Genomic DNA, 23,647 nt, shown 5'->3' with positions numbered 1-23,647 from the left:
AATGTAAAATGGTGCACCTGCTGTGGAAAAGTGTGGTGTTTCCTCAAAAAGTTAAACACAGAATCACTATATGATCCAGTAACTCCACTCCTAGGTACACACCTAACAGAAGTGAAAGCATTTGTTCTAACAGAAACCTGCATACAAATGCCCATCATAATTCACAGTAGCCAAAAAATGTAAACAACCTAAATGTCCATCAGCTGAGGGATCAGTAAACAGAATGTGGTATCTTCATAAGATGAAATATTATTCAGCCATGAAAAGGAAGGAAGCCCTGGCACGTGCTGCCACATGGATGGACCCTAAAAACGCTGTGATGCGTGAAAGAAGCTGGACACAGAAGGACACACACTGACTCCATTGCATGATATATCCTGAGTAGGCAAACTCAGATAAGAAGGTTCGTGGCGGCCAGGACCTGGGAGCAGGGACTGGGGAGTGACTGCCTGGTGGGTGAGCACTGCCGGAAGTGGTGAAGATGTTTTGGAGCTAGAGAGAGGTGGTGGCTGCACAACTTCGTCAATGCACTAAATGCCCCTGAACTGTTCACTTTTAAATGGTGAGTTTGATGTTATGTGCATTTTGCCTCAAGGAGAAAATACAAAGAGGCCGGCTGCAGTGGCTCACGCCTGTAATCCCAGCACTTAGGGAGGCTGAGGCAGGGGAATCGCCTGAGGTCAGGAGTTCAAGACCAGCCTGGCCAACATGGCGAAACCCTGTCTCTACTAAAAATACAAAAATTAGCCAGGCGTGGTGGCCGGTGCCTGTAATCCCAGCTACTCGGGAGGCTAAGGCGGGAGAATCGCTTGAACCCAGGAGGTGGAGGTAGAAGTAAGCCAAGATCATGCCACTGCACTCCAGCCTGGGCAACAAGAGCTAGACTCCATCTCAAAAAAAGAAAAGAAAGAAAAAAAGAAACAAAAAACAAACACCATGTAACACATAGGACACAAATTTACAAATAAATGTAAGCAAAATATGTGGAATGTTAAGAAAGAAAGCAAATGGCAGATTGGAGCAGGGACAGATGCCGGTGGGTGGGTGGAGGTGGTGCGGGGGGTGGGACGGATGCTTTGGAAGGGTCCAGCCCTCCCCCCGAGGTGCTGTGGGATGCCCAGCCTCCTCTCCATCATGGTCACGTGTCTGGCCCAGTGCACTTCTCCCAGAAACCAGGTTGGGCACTTGGTGGCTGGAGGCCAGCCTGCAAGGACATCCCACCAGAACTGCAAGGCCTTTCGACTCAAACAGGAAACTCCCAAGCCGCACCCAAGCCTGGCCCCAGTCTGGTTGGGAGAACAGGCCAGAGACGGTTCCCAGCACCCCAAGGCGGGCCGGGCATACAGCAAACCCACTCGACCACCCCTTGAGGTCAAGGAAGGTAAAGGGGATAGGGTGACCTACACCAGCCCCAGAAGACCCTGAGCCCCAGCACCACCAGCCTGACCAACCCTCGTCCCCAAATGAGTGCAGAGCCACAGAGCAAGAGCGGGTCGGGGGGTGGCGGGACAGCTGGGAAGATGAAGGGGGGCAGGGGATGTTGTCAGAGGTGGGGCTAGTGCAGATCCTTCTTGTCCCCAAAATCCCAAACTCCCTTCCGAGTAGCCGGAATTGAGACGGAAGCCTCGTTGCCCTCCTCAGCCTCACACACCAGTGACTACTCGCCCTGCAACGCCTGGGCAAAGCCACGTTCTCCCGGGTGTCTCCAGCTCAGTGCTGTGGAACGGCTCTAAAATCAAGGGTTCTGGTAAAAATCACCAGAAGCAGATAAATATTCCCTGTGGGCAGTGTGGGGAGGGGCCCAGAGGAAATCCAAGGAGCTGGCCTGCCTGCCCCCTCCCCACAGCCAGTGCCCCCTGAATAACCAGTTTCGGGTTTTTCGTTTTTTGTTTTTGTTTTTGTTTTTTTGAGACGGAGTTTCACTCTTGTTGCCCAGGCTGGAGTGCAATGGTGCGACTTTGGCTCACCACAACCTCCACCTCCCAGGTTCAAGCAATTCTCCTGCCTCAGCCTCCCGAGTAGCTGGGATTACAGGCATAGGCCACCACACCCGGCTAATTTTTGTATTTTTTTTAGTAAAGACAGGGTTTCTCCATGTTGGTCAGGCTGGTCTCGAACTCCCGACCTCAGGTGATCCACCCGCCTCACCCTCCCAAGGTGCTGGGATTATAGCTGTGAGCCACCACACCTGGCCCAGTTTCAGGTTTTGCTTGTGCCTCAGTTCTTTTTTTTTTTTTTTTAATTTTTTTATATAAATGAATTTTTTTTATTAAAAAAAAAATTCCAAGTGGAAGCACCTTTGGCTATAACTCATCGCATTGAAACAGCTAGGTGGCTGGGCGTGGTGGCTCATGTCTGTAATCCCAGCACTTTGGGAGGCCGAGGCAGGGAGAGCATGACGTCAGGAGTTCGAGACCAGCCTGGCCAACATTTAGTAGAGACAGTGAAACCCTGTCTCTACCAAAAATACAAAAATTAGCCAAGTATGGTGGCACACACCTGTAGTCCCAGCTATTTGGGAGGCTGAGGCAGGAGAATTGCTTGAACCTGGGAGGCAGAGGTTGCAGTGAGCCAAGAAGGCGCCATTGCCTTCCAGCCTGGGTGACAGAACAAGACTCTTGTCTCGAAAGAAAAGGAAAGAAAGAAAGAGAGAGAGAGAGAGACAGAGAGAGAGAGAGAAAGAAAGGGAGAGAAAGAAAGAAAGGAAGGAAGGAAGGAAGGAAGAGCGAGCTAGGCAAGGTGTTTCAGGGCCGCCAAGTCTTTCCTACCCGAGTCATCAGCCCCTAGCAGATCGGCCTGTTCATTCCTGCCTGTCTGTGAGCCGACTCTCCTCAAGGAGCTCCGTCGTCTCCTTCAATGCCTGATCACCCCAGACCACATGGTGCTTTCCCGCTTCTGTGTCGTATTAACCACTTAACACCGGTCAGGGCCACCCAGTGGCATCTCTCCAACTGCATTGCAAATGACGACGGCTGGAACCACAGCTGCCTCCCCCTCCCCCGGCGTCTCAGCACCCAGCACGGGTGAACGAGGTGGGAAGACCCTGTTAAGCAACAAGCCGTCTCCCTCTGATCACAAGGCCTGCTCCCGGGAACACCAGGCCACATGAAGGAGGGGGCCTCACAGCTGCAGGAAATAAATAATTTGGCACAAGGATCAAGATAAAGTAGTTTGAGAAACAGTTGCTGATAATACTTTAGAGAAAAGCCTCGTGGAGTTCAGGTGGTCACCTGAGCATATCTGAACTTCCTGGCCCTACTGGCAGAGATGCGAGGGGGTGGCAGGGAAGTGTGTCTCAGTTCTTGCCATACCTAGCCTAAATACAGGAGGATGGATGCTATTACAATAGGCTGTTCCGTTTTACAAAATACTCATGAACTCACCTCAACAGATGGAGCCTCCTTTGGACTGGACCAAACTCCCCACAGAAATGCCCCTGTGAAGCAAGACTCGGCTGTCCCCGGCCTCCTGACGGCAGCGTTCTTCTCTGCCTGGGACACAGGTCGAAGCTGCCTCATAGGTAATTGGGGGACAGGGGAGGACCCTACCCACTGCAGCCAGGGGCTCAGCCGGGGACCACAGGTGGGGCCTCGACAGACTCCTGGGTGCTGCTCACAGGCAGGTCCCACACGGGACAGAGGGGTCGGCCAGGGCCATCTGTGGGCCTCCCAACCCCACCAGGCTGTGAGCTGACAGCATTTCTCTGAGAAATCGGAATTTTTCTAAGAACCTTTCTTAAAACTCGTATCTGTTCATTTTAGAGAATACAGATAAGTAAGAAAACAAAAATAAAAGCCGTTCCCCAGGCGGTGGCGACCACCCCGTCGAAGCGGGTCCCCAGGCGGTGGCGTCCGCCGGGTCAGCATCCTACGTTCTCCAGTTCTTGTTACTCGTGGCTTTTCAGCGACTCTGGGGCGGCATCGAGCCCCGGCTTTGCGCGGGATGGGTATGACACACTCGGCCCGAGTCCAAACGCCACCAGTCACTTGCTCTGAGAGGCTGGATGAGCGACCTACCTTGATGTCCTCGTTCGTAAAATGGGTGACAGTTGCCAGGCCAGGGCGGCTGTGAGGCCCCGTGGGGGTGGCGTTTGGAGAATGCGCGCACACGCCCACCCTTCTGCAAGACCCCCGCAGACGAGAGCCTGTGCGAGCGCACAGGCCCAGGGAGGAAGCCCGTCCCTGCCTGCCCTTGACATCCCGGAGGCCACAGCCGGACAGGCCCGTGGGACAGGCCCGTGGGACAGGCCCGTGGGACGCTTCTGCACAAGGTCTCTGACCTCCGGCCTCCCAGAAGAGGTCAGAGGGTGGCCCCTGCCTGTCACGCGCCCATGGCGACCCCTCCCCAGAAGGGTCCCAGCACCGACTCCAGGCTCCACATCGCTCTCTCAGGGCATCCGGTCTGGGAATTCTGGCCGCTCAAAATAAGACTTCAGTGAAAACACTTCTGGTGCTACTGAAACCAAGCCTGAACATGGGCCTTTCCCAGGGGTGAGGCCCCCCGGCCCTGGCGCCCTCGGCCCGACAGCGGGGCCCCGCTCCGCCGCCCGCACCCGCCCAGCCCCAGGGAGCGCGGCCCGCACGGAACGCCCGGGGAGTGAGGGCTCAGAACACTCTCGAGGGGACGCTGAGGACCACGAACCGTGGACGCGCCGCGGCTTCCCTCCGAGGTCCGAGTTTTAAGTGAGACCAGCCAGCCGCACCCCAGAGTGTCCGCCCCGTCCCGGGGCCGCCGAGCCTGGCGACGCGAGGATGCGGCGTGAGGAGGGTCCCGACGTCGGCGCCCGTCCCTCAGCCCCACACCCGGGAGCGCATCCCGTCTCCACTGCGGGCGGCACGCGGCGGGGGCCTGCGGGGGCGCCCAGGACACTTACCCAGGGCCTGCGGGGCGCGGAGGCTCAGGCGCACCCGCGGGGCAGCGCGCCCTGGCCAGGAGCTGTGGCGGCGGGTGCCGGCGCTCGCATCCCGGGAACCCGCGGCGGCTCCAGGGACTGCCCCACCCCGGCACGCGAGCCGCCCGCCCCGCCCCGCAGCACCCAGGGCCGGGAGGCGGCAGAGGGCGCCCGCGGGTCCGGCTGCCCCAGCTGCCCTGGCGAACCCGAGACGCCATCCGGTTCCCCTGGGGTCCGCCCTGCGCCCTTCGCGTCCCAGTGATGCCCCGGAGTCTCCGTGCCCCGAGGCGGGGGTCGCGCGCTGAGCCCCTCCAGGCCCTGGTTCCCCCTGGGGTCTGTGTGCGCCCAGGGTCCCCCCGTTCTCCCTGCGCCCCCGTCCCCTCCCCAGCGCTCGCGGCCGGCTGTGCTGAGCTGCTGGCCCTAGAGCCGGGCGGTGTAGACCCGAACAGGTGAAGTGAAGAGAGCTTTTCCCCCCTCGCCTGCCCCATGAGGTCGTTTCGAAAATGTAAAAGGAGTCATGGTTTTTGGCGAATTATAGAGAATATTAAGATACTTTTGGATCCTGAGCTTCCCAGGAAGCGGACGCGCGCCAGGCACGGCAGGGTCGTCCGTGCGACGTTCTTCGTCCTGGGCATTTCAGGGTCCCACGCGGCAGGTGCGCGGCCCTGGGTGCCCCTGCCCCGCCCACCCCGCCGGTCGGCACCCGGGACCGCGCGGCCGAGAGCAGGGTCCTGCCTGCAGGTCCTTAGGGCTCACCCCGCGCCCTCTGCGCGCCCGCCGGCCCCTCCGACCTCGGGCTGCGCCTTCTCCTTCCCCCTCCCGGTGGTCCTTGGCCCCCTCTAGTCCTCCGTCGGGGCGCGCAGGCCCTGGCTGAATTCCGTGTACCCTCAGGGGATCCCTGGGGACACCCTCAGCCTGGCCTCGCACCCTGACGTCTCCACAGACCCTGGCCGGCTTCCACCCGTTCTCGCCCTCGCTGGGGCCGGCCATGGAGTCGGTGGTCCCCGGAGTCCGCTCCTCAGCATCCGCCGTCCTCATCCCAGCCGGGGGAACCGCGCCCTCTTCATCCCGCAAGGTCGGTTTTCAGCAACGCGGCCGAGGCTGTCACTGGCGCCCCCAGGTTCTCAGTCAAACCCCGTCTCCCTGACGCCCCCAACCCGCCCCGCGCCTCCTGCTGTTCTCTGAATAAGGCGTGCGGGCCTTGGGGCCATTGCACTCGCTGTCTGCTGTCGGCTCAGGAAAAGTCTCTTTTCCAGACACAGCTCCCAAGGTGGGGTGGGCGCAGCTGAGAAGCCCACCCTGCCCCCAAGTGGCCACCGCCCCTCCCCGGGTGTAGCTCCTGCAGGGCAGCCCGGAATTGCTGAGTTCTGCCGCTCTGTCCCCAGGGGTCACCAAGTCGGCTCTGCTCACCTCTGGTTCCTGTCGAACAGCAGAGGCTCAAAAATGCGTGAGTAAATGGGCTTTTTTGGGACAGAGTCTTGCTCTGTCACCCAGGCCTGAGAGCAGTGGTGCGATCTCAGTTCACTGCAGCCTCTGCCTCTAGGGCTCAAGCGATTCTCGTGCCTCAGCCTCCCAAGTAGCTGGGATTACAGTCGCGCGCCACCACACCTGGCTAATTTTTTTTTTTTTTTAAGTAGATAGTGGTTTTGCCATCTTGGCCAGGCTGGTCTCGAACTCCTGACCTCAGGTGATCCACCCACCTCGGCTTGCCAAAGTGTTGGGATTACAGGCATGAGCCACTATGCCACTGAGACAGCCAGGAGCCCTGGGTGCACACATTTATTTTTTGATATGGAACAATGTGCAACTATATTGCTGTATTTTAAAAAATCATTAGTTGTATCTTGATCCAATTTTTGTAAAGTGAATTATGCACAGAAAATGTGTAGCTGGATAACTCTGAGGTAACAGGTGAACTTTAATTTCTTTTTACTTTTTGAAAAGTCTACAATTCCTGTAAATTTTTGTAAGAAGCACATAGTACCTTTGTGATCTGTTAAAATAAGAACCTGTGGGTAGAATGTGATGGTGGTGAGCCGCAGTCCCCCTGCATGGGAAGACAGCACCCCCATGTCTCAGGGCAAGCACGGGTTCCCTTCCACCTACCCTGTCCCACCAGAACCAACTGGAATGAGACACTTTGTTACTCTATTTCCTGGGTACAGAAGGAAACTGCTCCTCCTTCCTTCCCACTGCCCTTGACCAGCACAGGCCATCCACGCCCACCTGTCCCCTGTGCTTGTCCCCAAAGTCTCAGGTCTCTGCAGGACCTGGGGCAGCCAGTGGGACTGTGCAGAAAAAGGATGACCCTGCCGTGGGAGCCACTGCCCCTAAAGTCTCAGGGTTTAGCAGGCAGAGCCCCACGTGGAGTCCTGGAGTCTCTGGGCACCCCACCAGCACAATGGGGGATCCCTGAGCCACCTCCCGTTCAGACGAGCTATTGGGCGTGCCTCCCTCCCCACCACGAAGGTCCAGATGCAGCTGACACCCCCAGTCACAGAGTCTCCTTTCTGCCTCTGTGCTGGGGACCCTGTTCAGGAGGTCTCCTCCCTCCAGTCCGGACTTGCTGTCCCCACTGTCATTGAACCCTCTGGCTCCCACCCACACTCCCAGCAGCTGGAGACACACCCCTTTCTCCTGGGCCACTGGTCCTCTCGGGACTCTGAACCAGAGGCACTAACACCTGGCAGGGATGGCAGCTGGGGCAGGACTGGAAGCCTCCAAGGACCCACCCCCAGCTCCGGGTACCCCCACACTGGAGTCTGGTGCGGTGGGTCCCCAGAGCCATATGAGCTGGACTTGGCCTCCAGTGGACGGCCACATGGCAGGTGCCCACGGCCGGCTGCAGCGCCAGGCCCCTCCCAAACAGGCCCAAGTTGGCTTCACAGAAGTGTGGGGGCAAAGCTGCTCTTCATGGGCCTCCAGGAGTGGTGACCGTGACTGCCCCCTCCTGTCCTCTCCTGGCCACACCTTTGCCTCCCACAGGCAGGCCAGGTCAGGAGCCCCCAGGGCCCTGACCTCAGAGGCAGACAGGGGTGTGCTGACCCCTCGGGGCCAGGCCAGGACCCCGCACAGGCGCCTGCGGCTCTCTGGCTCTCTGATGGTGGCTGGGTTTCCCGGGTTCCCCATGACTGCTGAGTCTCCAGCGTTGATGCCTCACAGGGAGCCGCTTGGGCAGCCCTGGTCACACCTGGGTTACCTCTCCCACACCAGTTTCTCCCTGGTCACGCCTGGGTTCCCTCTCCCACACCAGTTTCTCCTGTAGGACAGAGAAGGACCTGGGGAATTTTGTCTTTTGTTAAAAACCACAAGGGAGCTCCCTGCTGGGCACAGTCACGGTGGCGCCCGTCAGAGCTCCTGCTTCCAGGGTGCATTCCATCATTCCAAGTTCACTGTGCTGGAGTCAGCTCTCTGCTTGTCGCAGGGTGAGGGGGGGAGGTGGAGGGTGAGGGGGAGGTGAAGGATTGGGGGAGGTGCAGGGTTGGGGGGAGATGGAGGGTGGGGGGAGGTAAAGGATGGGGGGAGGTGCAGGGTTGGGGGGAGATGCAGGGTGGGGGGAGGTAAAAGATGGGGGGAGGTGCAGGGTAAGGGTGGGAGGTGCAGGGTGTGGGGGGGAGGTGGAGGGTGAGGGGGGAGATGAAGGGAGGGGGGAGGTGAAGGATTGGGGGAGGTGCAGGGTTGGGGGGAGATGGAGGGTGGGGGGAGGTAAAGGATGGGGGGAGGTGCAGGGTGAGGGCGGGAGGTGCAGGGGGAGGGGGAGGTGCAGGGTGGGGGGAGGTGGAGGGTGAGTGGGGGAGGTGGAGGGTGAGAGGGGAGGTGAAGGATGGGGGAGGTGCAGGGTTGGGGGGAGATGCAGGGTGGGGGGAGGTAAAAGATGGGGGGAGGTGCAGGGTAAGGGTGGGAGGTGCAGGGTGAGGAAGGGAGGTGAAGGGTGAGGGCAGGAGGTGGAGGGTGAGGGGGGAGGTGGAGGGGGGAGGTGGAGGCTGGGGGGGAGGTGAGGGGGAAGGTGGAGGGGGGAGGTGGAAGGTGGAGGGGGGAGGTGGAAGGTGGGGGGAGGTGAGGGGGAGTGGAGGGGGGGAGGTGCAGGATGAGGGGGAGGGGAGGGAGGAGGTGCAGGGTGAGGGGGGAGGTAAAAGATGGGGGGAGGTGCAGGGTAAGGGTGGGAGGTGCAGGGTAAGGGTGGGAGGTGCAGGGTGAGGGTGGGAGGTGCAGGGTGCGGGAGGGAGGTGGAGGGTGAGGGCGGGAGGTGGAGGATGAGGGGGGAGGTGTAGGGGGGAGGTGAGGGGGAAGGTGGAGGGGGGAGGTGGAAGGTGGGGGGAGGTGAGGGGGAAGGTGGAGGGGGGAGGTGGAAGGTGGGGGGAGGTGAGGCGGAGTGGAGGGGGGGAGGTGCAGGATGAGGGGGAGGGGAGGGAGGAGGTGCAGGGTGAGGGGGGAGGTAAAAGATGGGGGGAGGTGCAGGGTAAGGGTGGGAGGTGCAGGGTAAGGGTGGGAGGTGCAGGGTGTGGGAGGGAGGTGGAGGGTGAGGGCGGGAGGTGGAGGATGAGGGGGGAGGTGGAGGGGGGAGGTGAGGGGGGAGGTGGAGGGGGGAGGTGGAAGGTGGGGGGGAGGTGAGGGGGAGTGGAGGGGGGAGGTGCAGGGTGAGGGGGAGAGGGAGGGAGGAGGTGCAGGGCAAGAGAGGTGCAGGGTGAGGGGGGAGGTAAAGGATGGGGGGAGGTGCCAGGTGAGGAGGGAGGTGAAGGATGTGGGGAGGTGCTGGGTTGGGGGGAGATGCAGGGTTGGGAGTAGGTGGAGGGTGAAGGGGGGAGGTACAGGATGGGGGGAGGTGCAGGGTGAGGGGCAGGTGCAAGGTGAGAGGGGAGTTGAAGGGTTGTTGGGGGAGGTGCAGGGTTGTGGCGGGGAGGTGCAGGGTGGCTGTGGGGGGAGGTGCAGGGTTGTCAGGGGAGGTGTAGGGTTGTGGGGGGAGATCAGGGTAGGGAGGGTGGGGAGGCATGGGCCAGGGGCCCCAGGTGAGGGTGGACGGCGTGCACCTGCACCTCCATGTCTGCACTGATGACTGAGGACCCAGAGCGGGGGGGGGAGGGAGGGGCCCCCAGAGATGGCTGTGCCCCCATGTCCTGCTGTCTTGGGTCTTGGGACCAGGGGTCAAGTGACGCTGAGGGTCCCTGGTGGGTGGTCGTGGCTGCTGGCCTGGCCTGGCCTCCGCGACCCAGCCTCACCATGCTGGGCCTGCACCAGGCACCTGGTCAGCTGTCCACCCCCTCCACCCCCAAACCCAGGCTCTGAAGGGTCACAGGGCACAGCCTGCCTGACAAGGGAGAGCTGAAAGGGCGAAGGCCCGTCTCTCTGTGGTCTTCTCTCTGCGGCTATGAATCCCATGGCTGTGTCGGGCAGGTCCTCCCGGTCAGTCAGCAGCTCCCGAGAGCTCCATGGTGCAGCCGCACTGCCCCCACGTGGCCCAGGCTGTGTGCAGCTGCCTGGCCCTTGGGGCCTCAGAGTGCAGTGAGGTTTGGCTCAGGGGCTTCCCTCACCCAGGAAGGCGTGGGCGGCCTCCCTGCAGGCGCCTGAGGATGGGGTCTGTGCTGGCAGTGTGGCTGGGCAGGGGGCACGGCAGCCCTGCTTCCCTGCGGGTTGGCACCCCCTCCACAGGGAATCCACCACAACTCGTGAGCTCACTGCCCTCCAGAGACCCCCAGTTTTGTATCAGTGACTCCGGCCAGGAGAGCAGGGGAGTCCCCCCTCCACACCTCCAGCTTCGAGAGGCTCCTCACCGCCTCCCTCCCTTGACTCCTGGTGGCTGGGAGCTCCCCGGGGAAATGTCCCTCCCAGCAGCCACAGCCCACCAGCCCAACAGGCTCTCTGCATCCAGGGGTTCCTTTGCCAGCAGGCCAGCCTGACATGCGTTTGTCCAGCGCTCCACCCCTGCTGGTCCTCCAAGCGTGCGGTGCAGCCGCCCCACCGCCCTCCTCACCCTCTGCTGAAGAACTTCTGCTCCGGAATTTTCAGCGGCTTTTGTTCTTGTGCGTCTTCATGGAGGCCCCTCTCCAAGGCAGCCTCCCCGAGTCTCCAAGGCAGCCTCCCTGAGTCTGCAGCCTCCCCGAGCTGCCTGCAAACAGGAGCCCCCATGGCAGCCACGTGCAGAGTACCTGAGGGTACCTGCACCACACACCTGAGTGTACCTCACACCTGTGAACCTGCCACACCTGAGCAGACCACAGACCTGTGCATCTGTCCCACACACAAGTGAGATGCTGAGAAACACACTTTATCTCCATCAGAGGAACCTCTCATTGCTGTGAAAAGGAAGGAAGGAAAATCATCCACAATCTGACCTTTTCTCTGTGAAAGTCTCTGTCTCACCTGGCCTTCGCCTGCTTTCTAGGAGTATGGAGCTAACCGCCACACACAACATTCCTTCCCCGGCAGCTGATCCACAGGATGAGCACATCGGCCTCGGTATCAACTGTTGGCCGGTATCATCCATGGAGACATGTGCCTGGGGGCAGGTGTCTCACCAGGGCTGACAGCTCCTCCAGAGTAGCAGGCTTCCCTGACCCAGGTAGAAATCCAGAGGCCAGAGAAGCTGCAGGTGTGGGGTGGGGGTTGCCCACTGCACAGAGGACAGCACGGGCAAGGGCCTGGAGACGTGGCTGGGAGGGCTGCAGGGTGGCCGCAGCAGCTGCCCTCACCCCAAGCACAGAGACCTCACAGGCCTAAGGCTGAAGGAGGAGTGAGGGCAGCTCCCAGGGTGGGGTGGGTGCAGCTACTGGACACTGAGTCCAGGTGCCCATGAGGCGAGGGAGAAGTCGCTGGGCGCCTGGCCATGGAGGCCTGGGTGAGGAAGGCCTCATGGAATTGGGAGCTTGCGGCCTGGACAAGGAAGTTGACCTCATGGAGTGGAACTTGGGGTCATCTGCTGCAGAGTCATGGGGGTGTCAAGGTCTAGAGAGGCACCCGGCGTGGATTGCTGGGGATCCTCAGAGACTGCCCGGGATCCCCATGACTGAGGTCATGAGGGAGCAGCCAGACCCCCACGCCCACATCCCTCCCCCTCCCATCCCCAGGGAGCCTGGAGTGCCTGCTCCAGAGGGATTCGTATCCAGAGGGCCCCAGGCCAAGTGCAGGTGGGCAGTGGGGGAGGTCTCATCTGGAGCACAGAAGCAGCCCCAGTCCCCACCCCCCACAGCACACCTGCCCAGCTTAAGAGACTGGGGGCTTTTTCCAGGAAACCATGCTCCCTGCCCCTCACCCCTCAACACACCGAGCAGGGGTTTGAACAGGTAGAAGATCCCAAGAGACCAAAACGAACAGAGAAAAGTCGTGCACAACTGTGTGGAAGGAGCAGGCTTTCTGAGACCCGAGGCTGCGGCCCCAAAACCAGACGCATCACTGTGGAAGGGAAGCGTCTGGAGAATGAGGCTGGGGCTCGGGAGTGTCAAGCCAGGAGGGCCGGCGCTGCACAGTGAGGCAGGGAGGCGGACCGGGCAGCGCTGGCAGTGGACCGAGGTGAGCAGGATGCGCTGGGTGGACACACGCTGCAGGCCACGTGCAGAGACTGCAGGGCACAGCATGGCTAAATCATTAACGATGGAAATGCACAACCTGCTATACCAAATTGGATTTCTTCATCCAAAAGGAGCAGTCTTATGAAATTTAACCTCCTGAACAGAGGGTGAGACAGTCCCTCTGGATTTTCACAAGCAGAGTTGTGCACGCTGGGCTGGACAATGTTCCAGAAGGTGCCCAGTACCCTGGGAGGTCCCAGGCAAACCAGAACATCTGACACTGACTGTCTGGAGGACCAGGGCATGGGGCCTGGTTCTTGGACCTATTTGATTTGAAAAGCTGAAGGCAGACCACACGTCTAACATTCCCTTTATTGCTTACGTCACATATTCCAATGAATACAATAAACTCCTTTTTAAAAAAGTAAGGCACATGAAAAGCCTTTTGTGTAAGTTCCATGTTATTTTAAAATTCTTATTGGCTAATAAAAGCATTTGCACTATAGAACCAGAGACATCTAGAAAAGCACATGATAGATTTTTTTGCAAGCAGAATGCCTGAAACATTACATTTACCTCATGGCACAATGAGACAGTCACCAAATCCAATGTCTGCATTAGAACGATACAGCTACTATTACAGTTGCAAAACCATTAATCAGCTTATCCACATATGTACAGCTGGGTCCCCACGTGACAAAATCTAAAGGAAGAACAGCATCTAACTGCACCTGTGCTCCATTCCCTCACAGATAGGAACTGTGACATTTTGGCTCTTTCCATGTTGTGCTGCTCTTCACGAGAGGCCAGGGTCATACGATACTGAAGACCATGGACAGGTACTGTTCGTACGACACCTGAATCCAGCCGTCCTGATCCGTGTCGTAACGTCTGAATATATCCGTCAACCTCTGGGGAGAAAACAGGCATTTAAATCTCGATAGTAAATGGAAGGAGCAAGGTGCACTGGGACAAAGGCATGTAGGGACCCAATTTCAGAAGCACACACGTCTTCTGGGCTCCCTGATGGAGCCCAGCACAGGGAGGCGCAGGTGGGGCTGGAGCTGTTCACACGGACGGTGGGAGTGCGAAGAACGAAGAACACAGGGCTGCGGGGCTGGCTCTGGACATCCAGCCCTGGCTGAGCCCCTGACTGAGCCCCTGACCCCAGGCTCTGGTCTCCTGAGTCTCCTGGGGGCCTGGGCCCTTCCTTCTCCCCCTGAAGACCGTCCCGTGGAAGCCCTCCACCCTCCAGTGGCTCGCCTCTGCTGTGGGGGCCACCTGGGCCATGTGCAGCTCAGGACACAGCAGGGGATGCCCAGCCAGATGGGGTTGTGACATCACGAGGGCTTCAGGTTCCTCCAGCCCAGCCCACCCCTCCCTCTAACAGCCGAGGGTCCAGGCCAGGTCAGCGGCAGAGACAGGGTGACCACCTACACTCTTGAAACAGGGATGGTTAAGTAAGTGACACTTCAACCGTAAAATACCCTGAAGATTCAGGCCAGCATGGTGACTCTCGCCTGTGATCCCAGCACTTTGGGGGTCCAAGGCGTGAGGATCGCTTGAGCCTGAGGGTCCAGGCTGCAGTGAGCCCTGTTCGCACCACCACACTCTGGCCTGGGTGATAGAGCAAGGGTCTGTCTCAAAAAAGAAGAAGAAGAAAATGTGGCAAGGGAAGACACAGCAGTCCTCGCATATCAAGACCTGCAGGAACGTGGACAGGGTGTGGTGACTCTCGCCTGGGATCCCAGCTACTCAGGAGGCCAAGGCAGAAGGATCGCTTGAGCCTCAGGGTTGAGGCTGCAGTGAGCTGTTTACACCACCACATTCCAGCTGGGGTGACAAGAGCGAGAGTCCGTCTCAAAGAAAAAAAAAAACAACCCTGCAGGAATGCCACAGCCACCACCGGGCTCCTTGACTTGGCAGAGGCTACGGCCTCACCAAACTCCAAAAGCACCGCAATGGATAATGCTGGCTTAAAGAGTATTGGGTAATTTTTCTTTCTATTTTGAATACTTTGTGTTTTTCTAGGGTTTCTAAAAGTGTTCACGTTATTTGTTAGAAAATAATTTTCAAAAAGCCTTTATCCTTTCAGAAAAAGCAGATAAATAAAAACGTTTTTGAGGGAATTTTAACTTGAGGTCTGCAGCTTTCTTTTCTTTCCCATTCCCCATCTGTCTAGCGTTTAGGGTCACTCTCCAAGGGTGGGGACAGCCTGGGAATTGGCTGTCAGGCCCTCCCCACGTGGTCTGGAGCAGGGCCTTGAGGAGGCATCTCCCAGGAGGAGCTACGCTGGCTGCAGATGTGCATTGGAAGGCGCTGGAGAGGTCGCTGTGAGGCCGCCTGTGTTACTCCAGCTACCGAAAGCTCACACAAGATCAACGTTAACTTATAGAACATAACCTCAAATGAAGATCTGAGCCCTACGGCAATTCAGACACAGAACCTCAAATGAAGATCTGAGCCCTACGGCAATTCAGACACAGAACCTCAAATGAAGATCTGAGCCCTACGGCAATTCAGACACAGAACCTCAAATGAAGATCTGAGCCCTACGGCAATTCAGACACAGAACCTCAAATGAAGATCTGAGCCCTACGGCAATTCAGACACAGAACGAGATTTCACACTGCATCTTTTCCCTTTTTCTTTTCTTTTTTTTTTTTAAGACAGGGTCTGGCTCTGTCACCCAGGCTGGAGTGCAGTGGTGTGATCTTGGCTCACTGCAACCTCCACCTCCTGGGTTCAAGTGATTCTCCTGCCTCAGCCTCCTGAGTAGCTGGGACTACAGGCATGCGACACCAGGCCCAGCCTACACTTTTTTGAAAGTGTTCAGAGAACATTGTAAAAATGTCATCCAACCTGGCAGGAACCCCGAGAGGTAGGGGCAGGAAAGGGTCCCCAACCGTAGAGTTTTGAAGCTTCCATGTTCACACACCTGGTTCTCCAACAAATCCCTGAAGAACAGGGACTGATGCATCCATGCCAAATCAGAGGAAACTCACTTTTACAGATCTAGCATCTTAATTATTATACAGAATAAACAATTTGGGAACGTTTTCCAAATTTCCACATTATTTCTAAAAACCCCATGCTGTTCCTATCTCTCACTGAATTCCAAGGCCAACAAGATAGGACCTTGAGGAACCTGGGTAGAGACCTGGATCACCACCTGCAAACAGCAGCAGAGGCCTGTGTGGAGCTCCCAGGCGGGTCCCCTGAGCCCTGCTCTCCATCTCCCGTGGGTCTCAAAGAGAGCCCAGCAGGAGAGACACCACCAAGGAGCTTGCCTTGCAGGTCAGGATGCATTACGAGCTCCTGCAGACACTGGTGTGCACGGGAAGAGCTCGGAGACCCCACTGAGGGCGGCCCGAGCGACCACAGGCTCCACAGCTGACCTCACACACAGACGGCAGGACACAGTGATGACCGCAACAGAAAACGTGCCCATTTTCTCAGAATAAAAGTTTTTGTAAAAATACACCATAGTTGGCCAGGCATGGTGGCTCATGTCTGTAATCCTAGCACTATGGGAGGCTAAGGTGGGCGGATTACTTGAGGTCAGGAGTTTGAGATCAGCCTGGCCAACATGGCAAAATCCCGTCTCTACTAAAAATACAAAAATTAGCTGGGTGTCACCTGTAAGCTATTGGGGAGGCTGAGGCAGGAGAATCGCTTAAACCCAGGAGGCAGAGGTGGGAGTGACCCGGGATCGTGCCACTGCACTCCCGTCTGGGTGACAGAGCAAGACTCGGTCTCAAAAAAAAAAAAAAAAAAAAAAACAAAACAAAAAACAAAAAAAACCACAACACCAGAACATACATGTAAATAACCCACCGGATACTGAAAAACCACGTCTTGCAGATGGGCTGCTCTGTGCCATTTCCAAGGGGAGGAAAACATGTTTGTCCACACTTCACTAACCAGCTACTTCTCCAAAGATGAGACTCACTTTTATAAGCTCCAAAAACTAATTCTACACACGCCTGACTCCTTAGATTGAAGGTCAGGTGCATCACGCTGGCAAGCAAGCCCCTCCCACCACCACCACAAACCCACGTGAAGCCACTCCGTCACCTGCAGGACGATGCAGCCCTGGATGAAGTCGTCGAAGGCGATCTGCCCCCGCCCCTGCCTGTCAAACTTTCGAATGAGGATGTCGTGGAACTGGTCAGAGAGCCGGTAGCCTTCAAGAGGGAAAGTCAGAGTCAGAGAAGGCTGGGAGAGACGGGAGGTATGTGCCAACGCCCACCCCTCCTGCCCAAGGCCCACAGCCTCTAACACACACAATGCAAGGCTGTGTGGGAACGGAAGTGCAAATTCCCTCAAAGGCACTCAGAACTGAGACACTTCCCGAATATATCATTCTGTAATGAGCTGACATCCCCAGTGCATGGAGTGACCCCTTGAGACCATGACCCCGGAAGGAGGAGTGAGTGGGACGCTGCCATTAGTCACTCCTGTGAATTAACTACTCACCTCCGGGAAGCACTCACCAAACACCACCCCACAGGGCGGCCACACTCAGTTTCCTGAACCCAGTGGAGTTACTTTCAAAGTCCTTATTGATTTTATTGTTTATTAGCCTAGATAAGAAAATTCTGAATGATTCGCTGCCCTGGGTTGCCCATCACCAGATAATGCTTTGAAAACTAAAATTTCACAGAAGGCTTCCAGTTATACAAAGTGTCAATGTCAGGAAATGGGAGTGGCTGGGGGATGTGCCCCCACCTGCCAGGAGGGACTGAAGGGCACACAGTGGCAGGGTGACCTCGGAAAGGTCCAAGTCACTGCAGGGCCACCAAGGGCTGGGATTCCGTTTCCAGTTCACCGAGGCTGTCCTGAAAAAGGCCTCCCACAGGGAGAGGGCTCTGAAGACGTGTGGATGCAGCAGGTGTGTTCGGGCACCCCGGAGGGCACGCCCCGCCTGCCGCCTTCCCTTCCCTCCCTCGAAATCCCACTGCCTTCGTGACTGTGGCATATCCTTACTGACTCAGGAGGCAAGATCCAGGTGCTGATGTATTTCTACTGGTTTTCAGTCCTGCTAGAATCTCTGCAGGGGCGTGTGCACCTACTGTCTGAATCTCACAGTTAATGACCTGCACAAACAGCCATTTTACGGACCAAGAGTCAAGCACACAAACATGAACACAGTGCCTTCCAGAGTGGTCAGGGCGTTCTGTCATTTAAGTTCAGGGGTCCCTAAATGTGCAACAGCGGAGTTGCCTCGGACCCTCCTTCCCTGCAAGCTGAAAAGACAGGACCTCCCATTACATTCAGAAAGAGATGGCAGAGTTGTCAACAGCTGCCACTTTTTCTGGTCCCTACTACTCCCACCTCCTCACTCCCTGCACCAGGGCTGAGCCCAGCCTGCTGAGAACAGAGCCTGGGACAGGCCCACAGGGACATTGCCTGTCTGGGAGTGCATGGGGGACAGAGGCCATCACTGGGGTGCACGGGCACGGCAGCCATCACTGGGGTACACGGGGACGGCGGCCATCACTGGGGTGCACGGGGACAGCGGCCATCACTGGTGTACACGGGGATGGAGGCCATCACTGGTGTGCACGGGGACGGCGGCCATCACTGGGGTACATGGGGACGGTGGCCATCACTGGGGTGCACGGGGACGGCGGCCATCACTGGTGTACACGGCGACGGTGGCCATCACTGGGGTACACGGGGACGGCGGCCATCACTGGGGTGCACGGGGACAGCGGCCATCACTGGTGTACACGGGGATGGAGGCCATCACTGGTGTGCACGGGGACGGCGGCCATCACTGGGGTACATGGGGACGGTGGCCATCACTGGGGTGCACGGGGACGGCGGCCATCACTGGTGTACACAGGGACGGTGGCCATCACTGGGGTGCACGGGGACGGCGGCCATCACTGGTGTACACAGGGACGGTGGCCATCACTGGGGTACACGGGGACAGAGGTCATTACTGGTCTCCTGCCAAGGCTGGGGAAGGACAGAGGAGATGCTGACAGAGGCAGAGGAACTCCAGTCTGCACAGACAACAGGAGCAACCCCACTGTCTCTGGAATTAACTTCCAGTTTCCTTGGTCATCAGTAATAGTGAAGGGAAAACAAAGGCAAAGTCAGACAGCAAAATGAGGGATGAACAAACGAACTACAAAAAGAACGTTTATCTGAGAAGCCAAAACCCAGCAGCAACTGTTTCTGAGTTTCTGTTCATGAAAGTCAGTCCACATGAGGCCACCAGCGTCCTTGGGCCCACCCTGACACACCCCTTGCCAAGGTCTTTCTCCTCTTTCGGACTCTCTGAAATGCTGTGAATGAGCCGAGCGGAGCATGGCCTCCTCAGAAATCACCTCTTCCACCTCGGAGGACAAACCAGCTGCCCCCACTCAACAGGCTGAGGCTCCCTGGGGCTCCCCCCAGCTCTTGGGGGCCTGGTACAGTGGCAGAGGACCACAGCGGAGGAACTGTTCTCCGCCCGACTGCCTTTGTCAGACACGCACTGCCCACCAGAGGCGAGAATCTCACTGGCTGTTTACAGCCACCTAAACGGCATGTGCTGAGTCAGCGGGCCCGGTGCCGGGTGGTGAGTGCTGGAATGTGAGCACGCCTTCCTCACTTTTCACTTCAGTCTCTGAGCGTGGCACACAGTTGATGTTAACAATAAAGGCTTAAAAAAACGAATCGGTAGATTATGAAATCCGCCATGTGGCCCCATCAGAGACACCCGGGGAGAAATCTCGCAGGCTTCACCACCCTGGTGATTCCCTCCTGCCGGCCACCAAGCTCCAGTGCAGCCTCCCTGCTTCATCTGAGAGCAGAACACTTGTTCATAGGGGCCAAGACAAAAGAAGAATTTTTGCTTCTGAGGCCAACTTCCTAACAGTTACTATGAGAAATCTTTCAAAATCATCAAAGTACAAAAAGGATGACAATGCCCCTTTCCAAGGAAGACGTGGGAGATGGCCCTGGAGATCAAGAACCAAATGCAGGAGGAAACTCGTGAGGGTAACCAGAGAAAATGCTGCGATGGGATACCGCACCCCAGGAAAAGCCTGGAAGTCAGGAAGGGTTCTGCCGCTGCACAACACAAGCAGGCCTGCCCACTCCAGGGCGCGAGGAAGGCTGCGTGACCGGCCGTGCCTCCCGCCACAGCTAAGCACAGTTTTCTGGGAAGTCCTTGGCCAGACCAGGACGAAGAGGGCCTCAGAGACCAGGGAGCACTGTCCACAGCAACTTCCACTGCACATTCTGAGGAGCGATGGTCACTGGCATGGGCAAAGGGAGCTCCAGGGCCTGACAAGGTTAGGAAAAGATGTCCGTGGCACCAGAGGTCGCTTATCTAAAAATAACTTCAGGCCGGTCCTGAAGTCCACGTGGCCCTGGCCGCAATCGGCAGCACTGGCCTCCCTGGCCCCCAGGACCACTCTCTGTGGAGGGTGGCATCCTTCCCTCCCAGCCCTTCCGTACCTGCCCCAGGGAAGAGGAGCCGGCCAGCGTTCCCTCCAGTTCCCCCACCCAAGGGCACAGCAAGGTCAGCTGCATTCCAAGTACCAATTCAGAGCCATCCAGCCCAAATCCTGGCTCGCAACTGGTCAGCTCAGAACTGCTTCTTGAGGAGACCCAGTGTCCACAGCCAGCCCTGTGGACAAGCTCGTAAGGTGAGAAAGAAAAGAGAAAGAAAGGCAGCCACAAAGTGCATGCTGGGAGGAAACACGAGGAGAGGCGACGTGCTTAGATAAGTGAGACTCCAGGGATCTCGGAGGTCCTCAAGTAGAATCGAATTTTCCTCACTGTTTCTAAGGAGCCTTTTAAGTAAATCACGGAAGCGGCTTCACAACAGGGGCCAGATGAGATCCGCCTGGATTAGAATCTCAGTGCAGCCACCAACAGCCTCAGGCTGGCCCCAAACATGCCCGTTGTTCCTCTGTAAATAAAACCCCTGCTTCCTCTCAGCCCTGAGACCAGCCCGGGAAGCCCCGTGGACAGGCCCTATGGACGCGCTCTGGACAGGCACTGTGAACACTCCTAGAGCCATGGCACACCGTCACACGTGTGTGTGCACACGCGTCGAGCACACACATGCACAGAGTACGCACGTGCGGAACACACCTGAGAATGAGCACGTGCTCCGCCTCTCTGCTGCTGTTCCGAGGTGCACGGCACACGCGTGCGCACACACGCCGAGCACACACACGCCGAGCACACACACGCCGAGCACACCTGAGAATGGGCACGCGTTCTGCCTAACGCCCCTTCTGAGGCGCACGGTTTGGACCTGGTGACTGACAGCTGTTTCTTAGGTGACTGTTGCCTTTTCAACGTGCTTTGATCTATCATGAAATATAAGCTGCCCTGCCCCACGGTATTTTCATGGATCCACTTTTAAATGATTTCAAAAGCCACATTCTCAGTTTTGCTCACGACATCATTCCACTTCACAAAAGATGAACGGCTTGCATAGCCCTTATCTCATTTTGGATAAAAACCTGAATAAACGTATCCATGTCGAGGATCGCCTTCCGACATGAGCAATATCAAATATGAGCCTGCATGACGTCAACAAAAACTTTACGTAGCCTGGTTAGACAATCAGTTAAGTTCAACAAGGTTTAAAGAACTTCAATGGCTCCAAGGTTCCAAAATGAAAGACGCTACACAAGCCAGAGTGAGTGAGTTACCGAAACCTGAGAGGGCCTGCTTCAGCTCGTTCTTATCGATCATCCCGGAGTTGTCCCGGTCATACGTGCGGAAGACGTTCTGCCAGTCCGTGATGTACTTCCACACACCTGTGAACTCGTTGAAGTTCACGCCGGCCTTGTTCTCACGGTCAAACATGGCTGAGACAGAGAGGAACGGTCAAGCAGCAAAAGATCAGTTGCAGCAAACTCACTTGAGGCTTCCCACCAGACCTCAGCCCTCAGAGCCTGGCGGGGCCCCACTGCTGACCACTAACCAGGGACTGGGCAATGCATGCCTGTCTGTGAATGGGGTGAAATCCCTCAAAGTCTTGTCACCTTCGCCCTGGGTGGGGGCGTGGGGGATTGTCCCCCAGCCCTGACCCCCTAAGTCCCAGGAGAAGGTGCACTTGCAGCTGTGAGGCAGGCCGTGCAATGGGATGTGTGAGGAAATCCAGCCGCAGCCACGACGGAAAGAAGAGCAGAGCTTCACACTCAGCTTCCGAGGCACGGGGAAGGTAAGTGGCCCCAGCTCCCCTGGCTCCTGGGTCTCGGCCTAGAACGCGAATCTAATTCCCAGAGCTGATCCTCTGACTCTCCAGGGCCCACAGCACTGGTGGAGGCTTGGAACAGCCCTGTCAGGAAAACCTGCTTTAATTAGAAACAGACCCTCGCCTATGTCCTATTTGCTTTCAGTCTAACTCCAGGTCCAAATACAAAAGAATCTACAACTACCTTTATATGTAGTTGCAATATGGCTAAAAAACACAGAAAAATTCAGTGTGAATTACTGCTGCAGAGAAAATGATAAATCACGTGGTCTCTTTCCAAGAACAGAGGTTAATATAGGACTGCAATAAGACTACTCCTGGTTTGATCAGAAATATGTTACAATTAAATGAAAATCCACAGGATGAAAAATCATGTGAGAAACAGCATCGATGTTTCTTCCCAACAGTCCACAACCCTGTGTGCAACCAGTGGCTGTTTTTCACACGGCCGTTCCACGATGTGCACCGTTCCACGACGTGTGTGGTGTGTGGACCAGGGGCTGTTTTTCATACGACCATTGCACGATGTGTGCAGTGTGTGTGGACGATGCTGTTGCGTGCAGGACCCACTGCGCACCACACACCAGCAGGGAAGGATGCTGGGTGAGCTGCACCCCAGGGTAAGGGCTCCGCAGAGGAGTGGCTCCCAGGCCATTCCTCTCCAGTGGGGAGGTAGCTCCCCATGTATCAACACCTTTTCTAGCACTAAAGGCTGAGCCCTGCCACTACTACGCTTCCAAGTTTTCTCTCCCTCCATCAGTGTGACGTGGCAACATATGCACGACCAGCAGGGCACAGTCATCTGGAAAAGCCCCCAGCTACACCCACACTAGGACTCAGACACCTCACCACACACGGGCTCCGCAAGGAACTCAGGGAATCCTCACAAGTCTAAAACACATGCATGGATGGGAGGCGAGGGAATGAGCCCCAGGCCGCTCTGGGAAACCTCGAGACACAATGCCGTGGTCCCTGTGAGGCAGAACTGAACCTGGGATTCCATATTAAAGAGGTCCGAAGGGGGCTGCACCTCCCAGCAAAGGGAACCTTCCAGAAATCAAGTCGGGTAGGGATGGAAACATGACTCTCCTGAACGCCTGCCTCCCAGGCCTGCCTGCCCCTGGAGCCGCAGCTCCCACCCGGCTACGGGGGATGGAGACACAGCACGACTCTCCTGAACACCTGCCTGCGCCTGGAGCCGCAGCTCACACCCCAGCTACCGTCTGGGCATGGGGATGCACACCTGTAATCCCCACTCTTTGGGAGGCTGAGGCAGGAGGATTGTGTGAGCCCAGGAATTCCAGACTAGGCCTGGGCAACACAGGGACACCCTGTCTCTTAAAAGAAACAAAAGCCCGGCTACCTGTACAGCTGGGGAGACCCTGGACCCAAAGAAATGATGCAGACCCTCACATTAAGGCTACACATGAACCCACAAAACAAACAAAAATTACAGAAACATCAAGGAAGTCGGTCACTCTGTGTGGGCTTGAGCAGGAAAAATATTTGGCTGTAGACCACCCTCCCAAGGACTTCAAACACAGTCAAGGAGCTCCATGTCACAAATATCTAGCGCTTTTCAAAAAAGCATGTTCTTAAAACTGAAGACTATCATATGAAATATTTGAATAAAGAATGGAATCACAAAAATAAATAAGCAGTGTCTATCAAAAACATCCAGATAAGATGTGAAAGTAACTAATAATTTAGAAATTTTAAATATATGTCATCTTTAGAATTAGAAACTGAAAGGACAGGTTACACCGTACATTAAAAATAAACAGAATCAAGAATAGAGCAAACATACACGGAGAGACGTGAAAAGGTACAGAGACGGGGGGAGAGGGATGAAAGGGCCGACGCTCATCTAAGTGGAATTCCAGAAGGGAGCAAAGTGATACGGACCCACAGACAAAGGAAACACAAGCGGGTACCCAAGCGGGTCGGATACAAAGCAGCCCAGGCTGGTCCGTCTGCCGATACTTACATATGATCGATCTGACAGTCACTGGATTAAAGGGAGTCCACGTGCCTGAA

General features: G+C 56.8%; 2 protein-coding genes across 5 annotated transcripts in view; both read right to left on the bottom strand.

The window, feature by feature from the left end:
- Positions 1 to 5,132, bottom strand: part of AHRR (aryl hydrocarbon receptor repressor) — a 119,691-nt gene extending 114,559 nt beyond the window's left edge. Inside the window, exon 1 of one of the 2 annotated variants that reach the window (XM_063604115.1) lies at positions 4,874 to 5,132. In XM_063604115.1, coding sequence (XP_063460185.1) covers positions 4,874 to 5,109 — 236 coding nt within the window. In that variant the 5' untranslated portion in view covers positions 5,110 to 5,132. Of the gene's footprint in view, positions 1 to 4,641; positions 4,755 to 4,873 lie in introns of those variants that run through there. The other variant, XM_063604116.1, reaches the window with a different exon arrangement.
- A 7,614-nt stretch (positions 5,133 to 12,746) lies between these two features.
- Positions 12,747 to 23,647, bottom strand: part of PDCD6 (programmed cell death 6) — a 43,415-nt gene continuing 32,514 nt past the window's right edge. Inside the window, exons 3-6 of one of the 3 annotated variants that reach the window (XM_063604112.1) lie at positions 23,598 to 23,642; positions 21,063 to 21,221; positions 16,471 to 16,580; positions 12,747 to 13,304 (exon numbers count right to left, since the gene is read on the bottom strand). In XM_063604112.1, coding sequence (XP_063460182.1) covers positions 13,206 to 13,304; positions 16,471 to 16,580; positions 21,063 to 21,221; positions 23,598 to 23,642 — 413 coding nt within the window. In that variant the 3' untranslated portion in view covers positions 12,747 to 13,205. The remainder of the gene's footprint in view (positions 13,305 to 16,470; positions 16,581 to 21,062; positions 21,222 to 23,597; positions 23,643 to 23,647) is intronic. The other 2 variants (XM_063604113.1, XM_063604114.1) reach the window with 2 other exon arrangements.

This window comes from Pan paniscus, chromosome 4, assembly GCF_029289425.2.
Source record: "Pan paniscus chromosome 4, NHGRI_mPanPan1-v2.0_pri, whole genome shotgun sequence".
Lineage (NCBI taxonomy): Eukaryota > Metazoa > Chordata > Mammalia > Primates > Hominidae > Pan > Pan paniscus.
The sequence above is the reverse complement of the archived record's forward strand: the minus strand, read 5'-3'. Positions and strand labels throughout refer to the sequence as shown.